Here is an 18,910-nt window from a genome sequence, read left to right on the forward strand (position 1 = left end):
CCGTCTTGGCTCTGTGGCAGGGACCCCCGGGCAGGGCGGGGGGCGGGGGGTTTGGAGGTGCAGCCCCTGTGGGTCTGCAGGCAGGCCCCCCCTGGGGATGACTCTTGCACCTGAAATCCCATGTGTCTGAGGAGGGAAGAGATCCCTGCCCCGTCCTCAGACCCCAAGGTTGGGAAGAGGCTCCTAGGCAAAAGCTCCTTGCTGAGACACCGCAACTCAGTCTCGGGGCAGGGTAGGGGGCAAGAGGACTCCAGCAGATTACAACCGGCTGGGAGGGGCCGCTTCTTCAACACCTTGGCCTGTCACCTTACGGGGCCCCGTCACGGGCTGGGGCTGGGAGGCCAGGACTCCCTTATCTGTCTCCAGCGAGGAAGCAGAAGTGGTTTCTATTTTAATTCCCTGGCTGAGATGTGAACACATCACGGCAGGACTGGGGGGCAGGAGGCAGAGCTCAGGGAGGCAGGAGGAGGGAGCCCCACCCCAGGAGGGCCCGGCTCACCCTTCTGCAGGTGGGCTGGGGTGGCACAGACTGAGAGGTGTCCCCCCCAGACCCCTCTCTCCAGTGGCCAGATAGCTCCGGCCTGTAAGGGTGGGTGCAGAGGGATGGCCAGAGGTAGAATTTCTGAGAACGACGTACTTGCTGAAATCTGAGCAAATCCTCACTCTGGAAACTCCACACCTGCTGGGGGTTGGCCCTACGGCTCTGGGCAGAAATCCTCGGACAGCTGGGGCAGGGCTCTGCCAGGAGCAGGGTGGTGGGCTGGCCTGACCCAGCTGTGTTGGCTGCCTCGGTGGGAGGGAAGCCATGCTGAGCCAGAGGATCCACGCACCTGCCAGTCTGGGTCCCAGGCCACGTCTGGGCCACACTCCCCCCCCCCCCCGCCCCCGTCTCAGCCAGACACAGGAGGTCTCAGCTCTACTGTGGGAGGGCCCTGAGCTCTGGCCGGCCCTCTCCCGACCTCCGTGGGCGAGAGGGCGTCCTGGGGCCGGGCCCTGCCCGAGGCAGGTGTGTGGGTCAGAGGCAGAGGGACGACAGAAACCCCAGCCCAGCCTGGAGGCCAGGAGAGCCGAGGGTCCCCCGGTGCTCACGGGGGCTTTGCCGCTGCCTGGTGCACGGGCGGGCCCAGGGTTGGCCTGAAGCCCCAGGCAAGGGGAGGGACGGGGGACAGAAGACACGGGAAGGGCTAGTTGGTTTTTTCTTTTTATGAGTTTTTTTTTCTTTGTTTTTTTTAATATGAAAATTACTTGAAAAGACCAGGGGCCAACCCCACCAGGCAGCTCGGCCAGCCGCTGGCCCTGCCGATCCTAACATTCCAGATGTAAGTTACAGAGCTTAAGTTCATCTACAAAAAAAGTAATAAAAATAAAATTTAAAATGGCACCTTCAACAGAACACAACAAAACCTCCGGCCGGCCCGCGAGGCCCGCAGCGCGATGCAGGCGCGCAGGGCAGCTCCTCAGCTCCGCTCCGGCCAAAAAGTAAACACAAAGCTAAAAACGAGTCCTCGGCATTCTGGGAAGCAGCTAAACGGTACTGTTCCCGAGGTGTCCCAAAGGAGCGGTTTCTCTGCAGTGGGGGCGAGGGGGGGCACTACCAAAACCGGGCGGCGGGCGGGCGGGCGGGGGGGGCGGGCTGTGGTTGCGGTGGCCTCGCGGGGCGGCGGGGCGCCTAGTCCTCGATGACGATGGGCTCGTCGTTGACGGGGGCTGGCGGGGGCGGCCGCAGCGGCAGGGCCTGGCTCTGGCGCAGGGCAATGGGCTTGTAGGGCCTGCGGGCGGCGCGCTTGGTCTCCGAGGACGATAGCAGCTTGCGGATCTTCCTGTGGACAGAGCGACGCCCCCCAAGTGACAAGGGTGCGGCGGCTGCCCCCCTGCTCACCCGCGGCCTCGGGGAGGCCCCCACCTGGTTTCCTCGGTGGCCATGTAAAACACATCATCGGGGGCGTCGATCCAGTTCATCCTCCGCCGCTTGACAGGGGGCAGGGAGCCCCCCCGGATCAGGCGCACTTTGGTGGGGTAGGACTTCCCGTTGAGCAGGAGGTTTCGGCTTGGTCCCTGCGGCAGGGGGAGGTGTGAGGGGGACACCACGGGGACTGCACGCTGCCCCCGACACCCAGCAGGAGGCACGCGGGCCTGGCCATCTGGGCCGCCTCCCAGACTGCCAAGGGAGCTGTGTGCAAGCAAACGTCGTGTGCACACACGTGCAGGGGTAGGGGTCCTGCTAGGCCCCGCCTCGTCACAGCTCGCCCTCTTACCATGTGCCTGGTCTGTCCGTGGTTCGCCAAACCTGACAAGAGGAAGAACGGAACGTGAGGCCCGGCAGCCAAAGGGCAGGAGACCTGGAGCCACAGCCCGTACCCAGGGGGCGCCTGGAGGACACAGGTGCCTCAGCCTTCCCCGGCCCCGGCCCAGCCCAAGCAGCCCCCAGGTGATCCCACAGCTGCTGGGGCTCTGAGGACCACCTCTGCCCTGGCCAGTAGGAGAGGCACCATCTTGGGCTCGACGCAGAAGGCCAGGAGCCTCGGGTCCGACAGCCCGCTCCCTGGCACGCGGGCCACCCGCCCGACTGGGCTGACACAGATGGAGCCTGTTTTACATGGTAGCCGAGCAACGCCGAGCCCTGCGGTAAACACCGTGCTACCAGAACCCCCTCTGCAAGGCGGCCCCTCCTCAGGCAGCACTGCACAGACCCCGGGAGGCCAGGCCGCACTGGGCTTCTTCCCAAGGGGCTCCAAGCACCCCTCACTGACCCCCGGGCTAGCAGCCCTGGAGGAGTGGATGGAAGCTTCTAGAAGTGGCCAGGGCAGACGCTGCCACCCTACTACGGGCTGGGGGTCTGCAGCCGCAGGCCTCTGCCAGAGCCTCCGACCGAGAAGGCACCGTCCCAGGTCGTGGTCCACATGCCCCCAGAACCCAGCCAGGTGACCCCAGGGCCGTCACCGCCTCCCCGGCCCCGCCCGCAGCAGAGCGCACACACGTGGGGGAGCGCGCACACGCGCACAGGAAAACGCCCGTGTGTGAGCGTGCAAGCCTGTCCTGCCAGAGGCTTTCCAGAACTAGCTCTTCCCAAATACGCTTCTTGGCCGAGGGCTGTCTCTTGAGCAGCTATCCAGCGCCCCCGGAAACCACCTGCTGGCTGGGGGGGGCCCCTGGGCAGGGCGAAGGGAGGGGCTGCCGCACCTGGCCTGCAGCTCCCGGGCCCAGTGCTACTTACCCAGGTAAGTGCCTATCAGAGCGACGGGTGCAGAGGAGAGAAAACACACGGTTAGTGTTGGTTAGCACGTGCACGGCCATGGGCCGAGGAAGGTGGGTGCGGAGCGGACGTGCCTGGCTGGGCTGGGTTAGTGGGTTAAGGCCCCCAGGGTGCCCCGCAGTCTGGCACTGCCCCAGGCGGCCCTGTGCTGTCTCAGGGGGCCAGGTGTGGCCTCTGCAGTGCTCCTGGGGGTGCGCCCACCAACGACGCCCTTGGGGCCCGCATGCTGGGCTCAAGTAGACACAGAAGCATACCGATTTGGTGAACCGAAGAACACAAGTAAATTAACTTCATCTACCGCACTGGCTACTGACTTTTTACAAAACAAGGCCCAAGCCCAGAGACAGCCGCTGACTACCACCGGCTTCCACTTCCGTGGGACGTGACCCGGTGGTTCCCGGGGCGTCTGCAGCAGAGGGCAGGCGAGCAGGCCAGGCCCTGGTGCTGACACAGGGCCCGGTGGCAGGCCCCGGCCGGAGGGCTGTGGGGGCGGCCACCAGAAGGGTGGGCGGGGCCCGGGGCAGCGTCCAGGGGCAGGGCCAGGCTGGATGGCCGCTGCCCGCTGCCATCTCGCAGGTCCCTGGGCCTGGCCCACCGCCTTGGGGGCAGGGGACTCTGGGCACACCCATGCTCCCTGGCCCATGGCGTCGGAGTGCCCACACATGACCCCGAGCCTCCCATCACCAGGGGCTCTGAGTGCGTTTCCCCCTTCCTTCCCTCCGGCCTGCTTCCCCTCCGCCTCCCTTCTGCGTGGATCCTGCCGCAGGCTGACCCTGGGGAGCCCGAGCTTCTGGGACCCATAGGCCCCTCACTGCCACCACGGCCACCCCTCCCTCAGCACCTCATTCTGGAGCAGCCTCACAGCCCACGGATGCCCCTCGCATCCACGGCGGGGGGCCATCTGTGGACGGGCCTGGACAATCAAGAGTCCCGCTCTGGACGCGCTGACAGCCTGGGCACTTGACGGTGGCAGGGTCCCACCCGCTTCCCGTGCCCCCTCGGCCAGCCTCAGTCCCTTCCCCTGGGACCCCAACCCTGCAGGCCCAAGGCCTGGACATTCACCTGGGCCTTGAATGCCTCCCCGGGCTGTGCTGACCACGCCCACCGCTCGGTCCTATCTGCCCCCCCCCCCCCGGGGGGCCAGGATCCCGAAGCCCCCCCCCACCGGGCAGGGCGCACAGGAGGGCCGTAGGCACAGCACGGCGGCCCCGGGAGCGGAGGCTGATGGCATGCGGGCGGTCACAGCATGGTGACGGAGAGTACAGGCAGGCGGGGGCGCCAGGGCTACCCGAGCGAGGACAGTCCACTGACCGGGCACTGGGCCGGGGAGGAGGGGACGGGCCGTGAGCCGGAGGCCCCGGGGGGGGGGGACACAGCATTTGGGGGCCTGTGAGGCAGCACTTGGCCCTCTGCCCGGTGACACGGGAATGGGGGGCGCGTGGGGAGCGGGGTGCGGCCCGGCCCGCGTGGACTGCCCCATGGGCGTGCCCTGAGCCGCCCGCCGTGCACCATGCACGCAAGAGCACAGCACGCACAGGGGCTCGCACGGCGCCCTCACCAGCGGCCGCCCCAGGCCTTACCCCTACTGGGCATCAAGAGGCGCTTCTTCATGTTGCCTGCCAGCGCCCGGCGGCGGGAGAGAGAGGAGAGAGAACACGGTCAGCAGGCGTGGGCGAGGCAGGGGCGGGGCTGGGCACCCCGGGGCCAGCAGGCCGCACCGGCCGAGCGTGGAGGCCCCACCTGGCCGCCCCAGCAGAGACTCACCGTCCACCCCGTTGTGCTGCTCATAGCTCCTCTTGCCCAGGATGGTGGGGGAGCCGTTGTTGATGACCGGGGCCGACTTGGCAGGGGTCAGGCCACCGAGCACGCCGGACACGCTCTTCACGGGGTCGGGCTTGGGGGGACGGGGATGGGTCTCTGTTGGGAGCAGCACGGGGGGGGCACGCTTTGTGGGAAGCAAATGGCAACAGCCGTCCCCCAGGCCCCACTGTGACGGAGGACAACCACGGGTCCCACTGGGGCAGAACACACCACCAGTCCTGCACCTCAGGGTGTCCTGGGAGCAGGGAAGAGCCACGCAGGGCCGGGCCCCACAGGCAGCTGGGCGCCTGCCAGACACAGCCCCATAAACAAGCAGGCCCATCAGAGGTGTCCAGGTCCGGGCCACCAGAGTTGACGGCAGGGGGCTGGCTGCCGGCCAGACAATGAATTAACAGCCAGGCCGGCCCAGCCAAGGACACGGCCCACGAAGGGCTGGGCCACGGCAGGCTCAGGCCTGGACCTGCCAAGGCTCCCCAGCCCCTGGTGGCTCTCTGGATGGGGCAAGGCCCAGCCCCACGATCCAGACCCTAGACATCCGATGACGCCAAATCCACTTGCGTCCACACGGAACGCACTTAGCTCATGGTTCTGGAATGTCCTTCACAGAAGGTCAGCCACCTCCATGCTGGGAGGGACTGGCTCAGGATCCTGCCCTGAGCCCAGCCAAGTGGCCAGCCCTGCTCCCCCCTGCTCTAGCTGCCGATGGCTGGCTGAGCCAAGGGGTGCTGGCTGAGGGCCCCCTTCAGCCCCAGCCCCGTGAGCTGCTGACCAGGCGTATGGCCGCTCACACAGCAACAGACCTTCCTTTGGGGCTGGGGGTGCAGAACCGTCCTGCAGGTGCCTTGCAGTGGATGCCCGTCCTGGGTGCATCCAACCCAAATCCTGGGCCCCCCGCCCCCCATGGGCTGCAGCAGGATGGGGGGTGGGGGGACAGGGACCACGGCAGCTCAGGCCCCAACGGCCCCTCCAGCCTGGCGCGGAGCAAGGTACCACAGAGGCAGGCCTGGGGCCTGGGCAGCGGCAGCCTGGGGGTGGCTCCCTCCCTCGCGGGCGCCTGCGCATACATCGGCCCCACGGTGCTGGGCTGGGGCGGGCTCACCGAGATACCGGAGCACGGCTTCCAGGGGCTTCCGCACGGCCTGCTTCAGCACCAGTGGGCTCTGGGAGGCTTCGGGCAGCCGGGCCGTGCCTGTGGGGGCCGCACACGTGAGGGGAGCCCGGGGCCAGGACTCCCGGTGCCCCCCGCCCCCCCGCCGCCGGCGAGCCCCTCCCGCAGCGACCGAGCCCGGGCCGGCGGGGACGACACTCACACTCGGCCTTGATGGCCGCGCTGTTGATAGGCATGTAGGGGTGGCGGGCGGCGTGCCACGGGCGGAGGATCTCTCGGCAGAGGCGCCGGGCGATGCGCGTGAGCTTGGTGGTGTGCAGGTAGAAGGCCTGTCTCGTCTTCATGGCGAACTTGGGGCTCCCGCTGCTCCGGGCTGGGATGCCGTGGGGGCTCTGCGGAAGGGGGCGCGCCGCCCCAACACAGCGCCATGACCGTGGGCCGGGCACCCGGCCACGCGTGGGGGCGGGGAGGGGTGCCCACTTACCATGTTACTGCGGTTTGGTCCTGGCCTCTCTCCATCTAACCGGGTTGGCATTTTCAAGCCACCATATTTCTTCCAATATGTCCAGCAAGATGCGCAGAGGCGACACTGCATGTTAGGGGGACCCCAAGAATACCACTGGTAAGACTGGGCGGCTACGGACAACAAAGTTGGAAATAGACGGGTCCTTAAGCAGAACCAGTGACGGCAAAGAGCATTACACAGCGTCGCCCGCCCGCCCGCTGAGCCGCCCCCCGCGGACCCAGGCACCCGCAGACCCGCCAGGAGGGCTTCCCAGGGAGGGAGCGGCCCCCGCCCGCCAGGACCCCGGGATGGTGCAGGGCGCCCAGTGCTGCGGGGGGCCCCGATGCCGGGCGGCGGGCACTTACTGTAACAGCTCTCGCAGGCTCGGCCGGCCCCAGGGCTCTGGCCTGGCGCCCCCGCGCCATTCACCACGCCTGCCTTGACGTTATTGACGCTGATCTGGTTCGGATTTGGCTTGTTACTTAGGGCAAGGGAGAGAGGGAGGGCGTCACGGGAGGGCCACGCCGCTGGCGTGCAGCTCCCAGGGAAGTGAGGCTGCTGGGCACCAGCAGCCGCCACCCATGCAGGCCGGGGGGGGCCGGCCTCCCCTGCAGTCCTGGACGCCGCTGCGGCGAACTTCGAGCCCGGTCTACGCCCCAGCTCTGGCTGGCAGGGCTGTGCCCGGCTCGCGTGGGCTTGAGTCCTGACACCTGTAACTAGCCGGGGGCCGCTCCCCACCCGCCCAGCCCGCGGTCCCCGGGGCGGCGAGCGCACGCCGGGGGCGCACGCCGGGGCCGCACTTACTAGTTGGGGATATACACTTGCTTTAACTTGCTCTCCGCTTCGGCTGCTTTCAAGCGTTTCTGGAAACGGGAAACAGAGGTCAAGGGCCCGGGCGGGGGAAGGGCTGCCCGCCGGGCGCAGGGGCGCAGCTGGGCACTCACCTGCTGCACGTATCTGTCGGTGGTCTTCCACATGTAGTAGTACTCAATGATGCTGGTGAGGGACTTCCAGGGCAGCTGCACGAGAGGGGGCCGCGCGTCGTGGGGGGCCTCCCCGAGCAAGGAGCCCTCCCCTGCGGCAGCGGCGTCCAACACCCCCTCCGGCCCCGCCCAGCGGAGCCCTGCCTGAGGTCGGCAAGGTCCCCGTCACGCCGCTCTCCCGGCCCCCCAGCCCTTCCTGCTCCGCCTACGGAACCAGTGTCCTCTGAACACGGAGGAGGCGTCTGTGGTGTGGACGGAAGCCCCAAGCCTGCCTCATCGCGTCCAGGATTCAGACCCCGTCTATCCTCGGTCCACTCGGCCTGCTGCCGGGGCGGCCGCATGCTCACAGTGGGGTCCCCGCCCCGCGGCCTCCGTGTGTGTCTGGCCAAGCGTTTCTGCGGCCCCATCTTCCGGCCGTCGCTCTTTTTTGGGAAGGTCTGGCTCACTGTGTCTGGGACGTCAGCAAGTGACTCCCACCTCAGACTCGGGGCGAGCGAGGACAGGGGCTCCCTGCTCTGCCCTCCGCGGTCCTCTCTACCTTTGGCGGGTCCCTTCTGCCTTCTGGAGACTTCTCAGGATCCCGCCTGTGACCTGTGACCTGTGACGCTCCTTATCAGACGCTGGCCCGCCCGCCGTGTCCCGGCCCGCCGGGGGCTCCTGGCGGCCCTGCCACCTGACAGACGCGCTCCCCGCGGGGTTCGCTGTGGAGGCGGCGGCGCTCCCCTCAGCTGAGCGCTTGTGTGGCTGAGCACAAGGGCGGGAGGGGTGCGCGAGGGCCCTGCCTGAGCTGCAAATCCCAAGGGCTCACGGGGCACACAAAACGAGGACGTGTAAGGAGAGACTCGGTGGCTTAAACAGAACCAATCAACCGCAACAAGCCAGGAGGACCCCGGCCACAGGAGCAGCTCTCAGCCCGGGGCCTGCCGGGAGCCGCAAGCAGACGCGGGGGCGCCACGCACGGCGGCCCTGGGGAGGGGTCTGGCGCCCGCCCTGTGGCACTCACGAAGTCCTGCTGGATGTCTGTGAAGTCCTTCCCGTACTTCTCCAGGGCCTCCTCGAAAAGGCTGGCCTCGGAGGCCGACCACTCCTCCATCTCGTCCCTGCAGAGCACGGGCCCGCCCTGAGGCACCAGTGCCGAGATGGCCTTGGCGACGTCGTACACGCTCTTGTGCAGCGTGTCCATGGCGTGGAACTGCGGCGGGACACACGGGGGTCACCCAGGCCCACCCGCCCGAGAGCACCCGGGGCAGTCCGGGAGGCAGCTGGGGGCTCGCGGGGGTGCAGGTGGGCTTGCTGCCGGGACGAGCCTGCTGGGCTCTCCCGGAGGGCAGGGGGCGGACGCGTCCCAGCCCCGTGCAGCCAGCAAACAGACGTCGACCTGCTTCCTCGCCGCCATCCCGTCCCTGCCTGCCCTGGCTCATGCGGCGACCCGAGGGGCACATGTGCCCTGGACGGGGCAGGCCCCGGGCAGGTGAGGGTCCTGTGCCGATGGCCCAGCATGTGGCCCACTCACCAAGGTGATGTCCCGGGAGGCGGCTGCGGCGCTCATGTGCAGGCTGGGCTGCCGGACGGAGCTGCTACAGTCCAGGGCTCGCGCAAAGGTGCCCACGGAGCTGGGGGCGGCGGGGACACTCTGACCACTGGAGGCCCCAACGCACAGAGGGGCCCCAGCCCAGCCCACAGCCCACCAAGACCACAGGACACGGCGGGCTGGGACCCCCCAGGGACAGAGCGTGGCAGCCACCGCCCGCGGCTCAGCTTCCCGAGCTCCTGGCAGGGCGCCCCCTCCATAGTGAAGGCTCAGGGTCCAGCTGAGAGGCAGGGAAGCCCCCTGCACCCTCACAGGGACTCCCCTCCCGCTGGCCCTGCCCCAGGGCTCCACGGGGGGAGGGGGTGGGGGTGGCGTCCTCCTTGGAGCCCTGCCTCCCTCATGGCCCTAAGGCCCCAGGTCCTTCCTCCTCAGCTACGCCCCGCCCCCCCGAGTCTGCAACAGCCCACAGCTCATCCGGAGATGGACACGCATCTCTGCCCTGTCCCGGGGTCCCGGGAGCAGCCCCATCTGTGCCCGGCTGCTCATCTCTGCAGGCCGCGGCCCCGGAGGGACGCAGGGAGGCGCACAGGCCCCACCTCTCAAAGCTGGAGCCACCCCCAGGCCCCCACGAGCAGTGTCCATGTCCAGGGATGGGCAGGGCAGGGCAGCCGTTTAGCGCCCAGGCCTGGGGTCCGGGCAGTACCCTGGTGCCCAGAACTCACCGGGCCACCACCAGGAACTGGTCGATCTGCTTGTCTATGAGCGGGTTGTGTGCCTCCCACACCTTGGTCTCCAATCTGGACTGGTCTCGGCCGTCCTCCTCACCTGCAAGCAACAGAACAGTGACGCCAACAAGACCCGAAGACCCCCGCGGCTTGCAGCAAGGCCTTGGAGAGCCGAGGCTCTGCCTGCTGCCGGGGCCCTGGGGGACGGGCCCATCCGCCTGCTTGGCAAGCCTGGGGGGTGAGGCTGCCGTCGGTGTGCACACACACTTCCAGGCCTGCTCGGCACGCAGCGCATTTTCTCCTCGGCAAACACAGCGCCCCGTGGCTGCCCCGCCAGCCCGCCTGACGACAGGGTGGGGCCGGGTGAGCCCCGCGCAGCGCATGCTGCAGGCCGAAGCGGCAGTCGTGACGACAGGGGCAGAGGAGGCTCGCTTTGGCTTTGCTGATCAAGCTCCCGATCCGGAGACAGCGCACCCAGCGACCGGGACACGGGACGCCGACGTGGCCGCGTCTGGCGCAGGCGTCAGCCACCCAAGGGCCCCTCACAGTGCCAGACAGGCCGTGTTTCCGTGTACCCCTTTCCGGGAGGGCCCCCCGCCCCTTCACCCTGCAGATGCGGTCGGGGCAGAGCCCCACCATCCGGCAGGCACGACGGCGTCTGAGAACGGAAGCTCACTGGCAGAAAATAGCACAGACGGTGCAGAGGACGCTGGGGAGAGTGCGCGCCCCCGCGCGGCCAGCCCCACGCGAGCAGGACACCCCACAACCGTCCCCGGGCAGCTCCCTGGGCCGCAGCCACAACCAGCTCAGGCTCGCAGGCTGTGCACATGCCAGCGACCCACTCAGCGCCCCTTGCTGGCGGGGGCAGCGAACTCCAGACCAAGGACAGGGACCCTCGCGGCCGTGTCCCACCCGCGTCAGCGCCCAGCCAGCCCACCGCGGAGCCTGCGTGAGCAGGGGACTCGAGCCGGGCTCCGAGTGGCTGAGGAAACACGCACTCCCTCGCCTCAGGGAAGGTCAGGCCTTGCGGGCCCATCTGGGGTCACGGCGCGAAAGCCCCCCTCCGCAGGGGTGCGTGACGGACCCGGGGCCGAGGATCCAGACGTCCCTCCCGGCTGGCCCAGACGGAGGCTGGGGTTTCGGGGGCCGCGCGAGGTGCAGGTTGAGTATGAGTGGGGTGTTCCTGGTGTCGTAGGTGCTGTCCTTCCCGGGGGACTGTGCGCTGAGACCCGCCACCTGGGGTCCAACGCCTCCTGGCCTCGAGAGTCCGGGGGCCACCCCAAGCTAAGCCTCTTAGCAATTTCATTCCCTGGGAGGGTCCTGGGCTCCAGGGGGTGTGGAGACCCCCTCGCTGCAGCACCCAGGAGCTCACTCGCCCCAGGCCTGGGCCCCGCACCGCCGAGGCGGCCCTCACGGCCCAGCACCCAGGTCCCTGCCCAGAACACCGAGGGCCTCTGACGTTCAAGCCACTCTGCTGTCACCAAATCCGTCACCCTCAGCCAGACAGGGAAGGACAGGGGGAACCTGTGTGCTTCCTGGCTCCTTCCTTCCCCCGCCGACCTCCAATTGGCAGGACCCCCCCGCCCGACAAAAAAACCAACCACCAAGGAGAAAAAGCTGGTGTGCGAGCACGCAAGTGTACACGTGGGGTCACGTGGGTACGTACGTGGGGCGGCACACGTGCTTAAAAGGAAGTAACACGCGTAAGCTGACACCAGACGCTTTCAAAAACTAGAGCAGCCTCAGAGAAATGGGACATCACGTGCGTGGAGGAGACGGGAGGCCACGGGAAGGGACCGTCCACACTCAGAACGTGTCCGCAGAGAAAAGCAGAGGTCGGCAGACGTCGGAAAGGAGCCCCAGGACCTCGTGTGGCCGGCCCGACAGCGCAGGGGCCCGGCCGCGGGGCCCAGAGACCCTGGCTGGGCCTGGAGCAGGGGTGCGACACTGGGGGTGCTGAGAGCAGCAGAGAACGCGGATGGGGGCTGGGCCGGCTCCGTGGGAGCAGCTCAAGTGATGAGAACCCCAAAAAGATCATCACGGCCGACTGGCCGCGTGGTTAGCCGCGGGTCCTACGTCACGGCTGATGACCGTTCAGCAGAGAGAGAAGCAGGGGCGGGGGGGCAATGGGGGACGGGCTGGGGCCGGGAGCCCGGCGGGGCAGCTCCCCAGCAGACAGACGGCCACGGGCAACACCCGGCCGCGACGCTCCAAGCCCGGCACCCCCGCACCATCTCGAGAGCTTCTCAGGGACCCAGCCGCTGACAGCCGCGTCCCGCCCACCAGCCACGCACAGCCCCACCTCTACCTCCCGCCGACGCAGGAGGCGCGGACCCTCCGCTCACCGGGGGCTGTGCTGGGTCGCGGACGGCACCGCCCACCGGCAGAAGTCGGCAAGACCAGAAGATTCATTCAAGGAAGTTTTTTCAGAGACAAAGCTTAAAAGAGCCGCCCGAAGGAACCTCACCCCGCTGGCCCTGCTCGCCGGCCACCGCCCTGCGCCCTACCTTCCTTTAGCAGGTCAGTGATGTCCGCCTGGTACCGGTTTCCCACGCGGATCTCTCCCTTATCGGCCAGCAGGGTCTTCTGCTGGGGGTCGTAGACTAAAGAATAGAAGAAGAAATCCTGAAAGACAGCACACGAGACCACGTCAGCAGGGCGCCCCGAGGCCTCGCCTGGAGACCGCCCCGGGCACGGAGAGCCTGCTGCGCGGCCGCCGCAGGACCGTGGGACTGACGGGACTGACGACCCAGAGAGCGTCCAGTTGGCCACGCAAATGCCACAGCGCTGCTCACGTGCGGCCGCCCCAGGACACGCGCACGCGGGCCGCAGAATGTTCTGGACCAGACGCCCGGGCTGCCAGCCCTTCTGACCCAGCTGCTTGTCTCCTGACGTTCAGCCGTGTTTCTCAGAAACTGCGTCGCGCTGGCTGGCTTGTTTCCCAACGGCAAGCTTGCTGACCTAGGCCGCGAGCGGAGGCCTGGCCGGCGCACATTTGGGGTTAGGGCGCCTGGGCCTCCCGCTCACCCCTGGATGCTGCCGTGACCGTGTCCTCGGCCCCCTGGAGGCCGGGCGCGGACACGATTCACAGCATCTTCGCCACGGCTCGGCGGCCTGTTTTCCCGCTTGTGACAACGATGTGCTTCCTAAGCAGGTGAGTGGACACCGGCAGGAAGAGCCAGGCCCTCGCCCTCGGGACACACGCGTGCTGCCGTTAAACCCGTGAGGCCCCCCACCACGGGACGCTCGGAAAGGCAGGCAGCACCCCCCCGTGCTCCCTCCCGCCCACCGGCGTCCAGCGCCTCCTCCAAACGTCTCCCTGCCTGCTCTGGGGACTGACTGTGGGCCTGTCCCCTCCTGGCGGCTTCCCGGCCTCCCGACTCTGAGTCAGGCCTGCGCACGGCCGCACCGTCCCCCTGCAATGCACCAGGCTCTCCCCGGTGGGAGGGGGTCGTGGCTGCGAACACAGGTGCCAGCTCGGGCCACCCGCCCCCCACCTGTCCCTCTCGTCGCTAGCGTGCCCCCGCCCCTCCAGACCCCATCTGGCCCCCTCGGGCCGTTTCTCCGCCACCTCAGTGCAGCCTCTGCCCGGGCCATGCTGCTCCCCAGGGACACATGCATTGTTTGCAGACATTTTTGGCTGTCACCCTGGGGGTGGCCTCGGTGGGTAGCATCCTACAAATGCATGAGGTCCCCACTCGTCTGTGGAACAAGAAGGCTGGTTCCACGGCCCCAAGCCCCTGACAACGTGGATGTTTCTGGTTTTGCAGAAGTAGAAACGCTTCCCGTTGCCTGGCCAACACGGCTCTGGATGAACACAGTGAGGGTTCGAGGCGGCGGCCAGCGCGGGTCCGTCACGATCCCTCCAGGCCGTGCCCCTGCTGGTACCCCAGGGATGCAGACGCGACCCCGGGAAGCCAAGCAAAGCACCCAGCGCCTAGCCCCAGGGTGGCTGCGAGCCGGGAGGGACTGGGCCCCAAGGGACGGAGGCGGGGGGTGGGGGACGGCCCCAGGCCTCTGCGGCTGGCCTCACCTCCCGCTCCAGGTAGGACTTGAGGGACTCCGTCTCGTTGAGCAGGGTGACACTGCACTTCCCTCTGCAAGAGGAGGGCGCGCCATCAGCGAGGCAGGGCGGCCCCCAGGCACCCTCCGGGCCGCTGGGTACCTGATGTGAGTGGCGGGCAGCGACTCCAACTGCCGGGACAGGAACAGCTCTCGATGCCGCAGCTGGTGCTTCAGCTTCTCGGGCAGGTCCACCATCTCGGGGTTCTCCATCTCCTCCTCCATCTCTCCTGACGGGCGGGGGGTTCCTGTGAGCCCTGCCCGCCTACCCACCCCCCTGCACCGCACAGATGGACAGAGCAGCGGCCACAGGGCGGGCGGGTCAGCTGCCGCCGCCCGCCCAGCCGGCGCGTGAGGACCCCCCACGGGAGCGGCTCACCTTCCTCGCCGTTGTCGGCCCCCGGTCCGGTCTTGTAGCAGACTGACAGGGCTAGACAACAGACAGACAGCGCCCGGACTGCGGGTTAGCAACAGCACCACCCGCCCGCCCACCTGGCCGCCCGCGGGCCAAGGAGAGGAAGCAGGGAGGGTGGGGTGGACATGGGGCCCAAGGGGCGGGCCCAGGTCAGGTCAGCAGTGCGTTCACCACCCCAAGCACGCCAACCCGGGCCTCGGCCACACCTCCAGGGCTGGGACAAGGATGCCCACCGGGAGCAGCCAGGACGCGTGCGTGTCGGGGTGCGGGGCAGCCCAGCCCATGGCGCTGGGGGTGCGGTGCCCCCGGAGGCACAGTGGAGGCCCGGGGCCGTGCGGGGGCCGTGGCGGGCCATGCCAGGGCAGGGGCATGCCGAGGTCGGCCACTCCACGGGGCTGCGGCACCTGGGCAGCATCTGGGCGACCCTGGGTCTCTATCCCGGGGCCCTCAGCCCGCACGCGGCCCTCTGCCGCCCCCCTGTGGTGACTGAGGGAGTTCCCAGGCGCCCAGGGCTCAGACACGGGTGGGCCGCTGGAGCCCGAGTGTCCACACTGCTGGCCTTGCACCTCCCTGCCCACTCCCGCAGACCCCACAAGCACCCTGCACCCCCAGCCTGGGGACACCACCATGTCCAGACACCCACCAGCCAGCCCACCTGGTGCTCACGCCCGTCCTGGGACGGCACACGGGCCCGGGTAGGGGCTAGGCACGGGCCAGAGACCGTCATCCTGGGCCCCTCCCCAGCCTGACACAAGCCCACCGTGGCTCCGAGACCCCACCCATCAGAGCCGCCATCAGCAGGGGTGAGGAGGGGCCCCAGGAGTGGGCAGGGCTTGGGTCACGTCAGCACCCCTAGGAGACGGGGGGAGAGAGCCCCCCACCCCAGCGCTCCAAGCCTTCCTTCAGGCCCGGTGGACCCTGCAGTGTGTGTGGTGCTCGACCTCCAGGAACCCAGGGAGTCACGTTGCGGGCGGCACAGAAAACCTGCCTCTGGGATCGTGTGTCCTGGTCCTGGGCCCCGAGTGGGGGGCTCTGTGCTCCCACCCCACCTAGCTCTGACACACACCCCAGAGCCCCCCGCAGCTTGCCCTGGGGGCGTCTAGGGAGGGCCTGTCAGCTGTGCCTGCCACTCTCCCAGGGCCAGAGGGTCCTGTTCTCGGGACAGCTCTGTGTGCACGCGTGTGTGCAAGGGCAGGGCAGGGGGCCGTGGCCACAAGGGGTCAGGGCTGAGCAGAGTGGCTGGAGGATCCCAGGAAGGCTTCACCGCTGCGCGTCACCCATGTGGCCCGGGAGCATCTGGCCTATGCTGGGGCTGGAGACCTGGCAGTGGAGGGCAGGGGTTTCTGTCTCCCGGGCCCCCAGACCCAGAAGAAACCCCGTCAGCTGATGGGCTGTTTGGGCCAGAGGCCTCCCTGAGCAGTGGGCTCCCTGGGTCCCTGGCCAGAAGAAGGCGCCCCAGAGCGTCCTCACACCCGCCCCTGACGCTGGGCTGGAGCCTGGGCAAAAGGGCAGACCGGTCTCACCCGGGCTGCACCGGCCGAGATGGCCGACGGAACGTGGTTTCTGGGAAAACCACTACGAGACAGAGAAGCCCTCACAGAGCACGGGGGCTCCAGGAAAGCACAGGCAGGGTCCTGCCCTGAGATGGACCCCGTCACGCACCCCACTGCAGCACTCTGGGGGACCTTGGGGCCACCGCCCATCCCATCGGCTCCTGCCTGGTCCTTCCGGCAACACTGCCCCCCACCAGCTCCCTTCACATAACACTAGTCCAGCGCCCTCCTGGAGCTGACCTCCACGGTGCCCCACAGCAGGACGGCCCGGTGGTGAGGACCGCGACACTCTGGGCCAGGCAGTGGACATGGGTGGGGAGATCCTCAAGCACCAACACCCCAAGTCAACAGTGACCCCCGTGTCCCACCTCTCACGCTTCCCCCCGGGGGGCAGCTTCAACATCTACGACTAGACCCAGAGCCACCTGCATAACGAGCGCACAGTGGCCAAGGAAACCAGAGGAGAACACAAGATGCACCAAGGCCCAGACCCACGCGGCCCCCATGAGCACAGACACCCCCCAGCGGTATCACCTGGGAGGCCAGGCCCAGCCAGCCAAGCACCAGCTCTGCTATCCACCCCGTGTGGTGCAGGGGCCTGTCCTGGGGCCCAGTTGAGCTGTGCTGATCCTGGCGAGGGCCCTTGAATGCACCGCAGTGCTTCGCCCCCTCATCCCTGAGGCCCCGGGAGACCCAGTCCTGGACCGACCGCCTCGAACCCCTCCAGGACCCAGGGAGGAGGCCGGTATGGCCTGGGCGTCCAGTCCCTTACACCAGCATGCTGCGGCACAGGCTTGAGTCCTGCCTTGACCTGGGGCCCAGAGGACCAGGTGGGGCCCGCACCCGCCCAGACACACCTGATGAAATCATGAGAGCAGTACCTGTCCCCAGGCTGGACGGCCCTGTAGACAAGCACCTGGGGGACCAGGGGCAGGCACATTCCACGCCTGCTGGGAGCCGTCCCCCCACAGAGGCCAGAACCCCCACCAGGCTCAGGCAGATCCCACCCCGAGGACGGGGACTCTGGAACTCCCCCCGCCCCCGTCACTGCTGGCTGGAGGGGCCGCATGGGACCCCAGGGCGTGGAAGCAGGTACAGGCCAGTCCCCAGACTGAGGCCGCCTGTCTGAGAGCGGGAACGCTGGCCCGACTGGGAGGGGGATCCCGGCGCTCGCACTAAGCTGCTGGGAGTCCCTGCACGTCTGGGCTTCTGACACTCAGGTTCAAACTGCAGACAGACGACGAACTTTGTTTCTGAACGCACTGCCACAAAGAGCAGTAGCTTTCGGTGAGGTCAACAGGAGCAGCAGAGGCCCCCCACCCCCGCAACACCCAGGGAGTGCTCCCCAAAATCAATCCTGCAAGGGAGAAGAAGCCCCAGGGCAATGACACCGGGCTGGGTGTCCACAGCCTATGGCCAGCACGCAGCAGGGCAGGTGGGGGCCAACCCTGGGGAGGGCGCAGGGCAGGTGGGGGCCGCAGGGTGGGCCGCCCCCCCGCCCCGGGAAAGGCCAAGACTCACTGGCGTGCTTGTCGGCCAGGGCGATGAGGGTGCTGGAGATGTCCCTCCTGCGGTAGAAGCACACCACCTTGGCCTCCACGTTTCCGTTGGCCGTCTGCAACAGCAAGGCAGGGTCTGAGGAACACGCCGACTTACGGCTCCCCACAGGGCCGGCCCCAGACGGGACCTGGGTGGGACCACGGCTCCCTGGGACCTCGGACCCAGGGAGAGGATGCACGGTGCACCTCTACCCTCCAGGTCTGTCTTCCCTCCACCCCCGGTGCCATCCTGGGGACACAGGTGGCCCCCGGCCCGCCGGCCCGGGTTCCCTCCTGTTGGCCCGTGTCCCTCCCCCAGGTCTTGCTTGCTCAGGGCCAGAAACTGGCAGGCATCTCGCCACCAGGAAGGACAACCGTGCCCAGAGGTCAGCCAAAGCCTGCCGTGCCTTTGGCCCCTGGAGCACCTGCCTTCCGGCACCCCTCTGAGCCTGATCAAGGCCAGCACACCCCCGAGCAGACCCCGGTACCAGGGGCCTGGATCCGTATCAGAAACAGAAGCAGCCAGGGGCGGCCGGGGGCCAGTCGGGTGAGCGTCCGACTCTGGATTTCAGTTCAGGCCCCGATCTCAGGGTCGTGGGATTGAGCCCCACGTCGGGCTCCACGCTCAGTGGGGAGTCTGCTCTAGATTCTCTCTCCCTTTGTTCCTGCTTGCGCGCTCCCTCTCCCAACTCAATCAGCCTTGAAAAAAGGAAACAGGAGCAGCCCACGAGGGGCTTGGAGCAAGCAGTGGACGCACCAGCCCTGGGGAAGAGGTCGCCGTCCCAGCGCCCAGGGATGCCTTTAAAGACTCAAAGAGCTCCACACACAGGACGAGAACAAGACGCCAAGGGAGTCTGCTGGGCGGAGAGCCTCACAGGAAAAATGGACCTTTCCTCCACTCAAAGGGGCTTATAAAACTTTTAATAATAACACAAGGCTGACCTGCCACGACTTTGTACGACTCAGGCACTGCCCTCCTAACATCGAACAAAATCGTCTTTGCGACCTCAAGTTTTAGGTACTTAATTCCACGAGGCCAGCAGGCTTTCAAGAAGTCTGGGGACTGTTCACACGTGCGCATGAAGTGGAGACAGGAGCAGCTCTTGGCCCCACGTGCCTGCACACGCATGGGCAGGGACACGCACAGGCAGGGACACGCACGTGCGCTTGCACACGCTCACACACACATGGGCAGGGACACGCATGCGCTCTCGCACACAGGCAGGGACACACACGCGCGCTCGCACACGCTTACGAACGCACGGGCAGGGACACGCATGCGCGTTTGCACACGCTCACGCACGGGCAGGGACACGCATGCTCGCACACGCTCACGCATGGGCAGGGACACGCACGTGCGCTTGCACACGCTCACACACGCATGGGCAGGGACACACATGCGCTCTCGCACACAGG

The 18,910-nt window shown here is 67.8% G+C and overlaps 1 protein-coding gene across 1 annotated transcript; it reads right to left on the reverse strand.

The window, feature by feature from the left end:
* Nucleotides 1–1,197: 1,197 nt before the first annotated feature.
* MTA1 (metastasis associated 1) lies at nucleotides 1,198–17,494 on the reverse strand. The gene is made up of 20 exons (XM_021679892.2): nucleotides 17,478–17,494; nucleotides 14,368–14,418; nucleotides 14,092–14,218; nucleotides 13,960–14,023; nucleotides 12,434–12,551; nucleotides 9,924–10,026; nucleotides 9,184–9,283; nucleotides 8,674–8,862; nucleotides 7,632–7,706; nucleotides 7,492–7,550; nucleotides 7,053–7,168; nucleotides 6,667–6,818; nucleotides 6,385–6,574; nucleotides 6,174–6,263; nucleotides 5,018–5,170; nucleotides 4,834–4,869; nucleotides 3,215–3,226; nucleotides 2,256–2,287; nucleotides 1,904–2,055; nucleotides 1,198–1,820 (listed from the first exon to the last, which is right to left on the reverse strand). The coding sequence occupies exons 3-20, from the start codon at nucleotides 14,211–14,213 to the stop codon at nucleotides 1,670–1,672; spliced, it is 1,914 nt and encodes a 637-aa protein (XP_021535567.2). The 5' UTR covers nucleotides 14,214–14,218; nucleotides 14,368–14,418; nucleotides 17,478–17,494; the 3' UTR covers nucleotides 1,198–1,669.
* Between the last annotated feature and the right edge of the window lie 1,416 nt (nucleotides 17,495–18,910).

This window comes from Neomonachus schauinslandi, chromosome 9, assembly GCF_002201575.2.
Source record: "Neomonachus schauinslandi chromosome 9, ASM220157v2, whole genome shotgun sequence".
In the NCBI taxonomy this organism is placed as follows: Eukaryota; Metazoa; Chordata; class Mammalia; order Carnivora; family Phocidae; genus Neomonachus; species Neomonachus schauinslandi.

Excerpts from the sequence above, each read along its gene's own strand:
- MTA1 (XM_021679892.2), bottom strand. The coding sequence starts at position 14,213 with ATGGAGGAGGAGATGGAGAACCCCGAGATGGTGGACCTGCCCGAGAAG. Across the intron at positions 7,707-8,673 it reads CAGACATCCAGCAGGACTTC|CTGCCCTGGAAGTCCCTCAC; the intron begins GTGAGTGCCACA and ends CCTCTCGTGCAG. Across the intron at positions 6,819-7,052 it reads AGCCTGCGAGAGCTGTTACA|CCGCCCAGTCTTACCAGTGG; the intron begins GTAAGTGCCCGC and ends TGTTGTCCGTAG.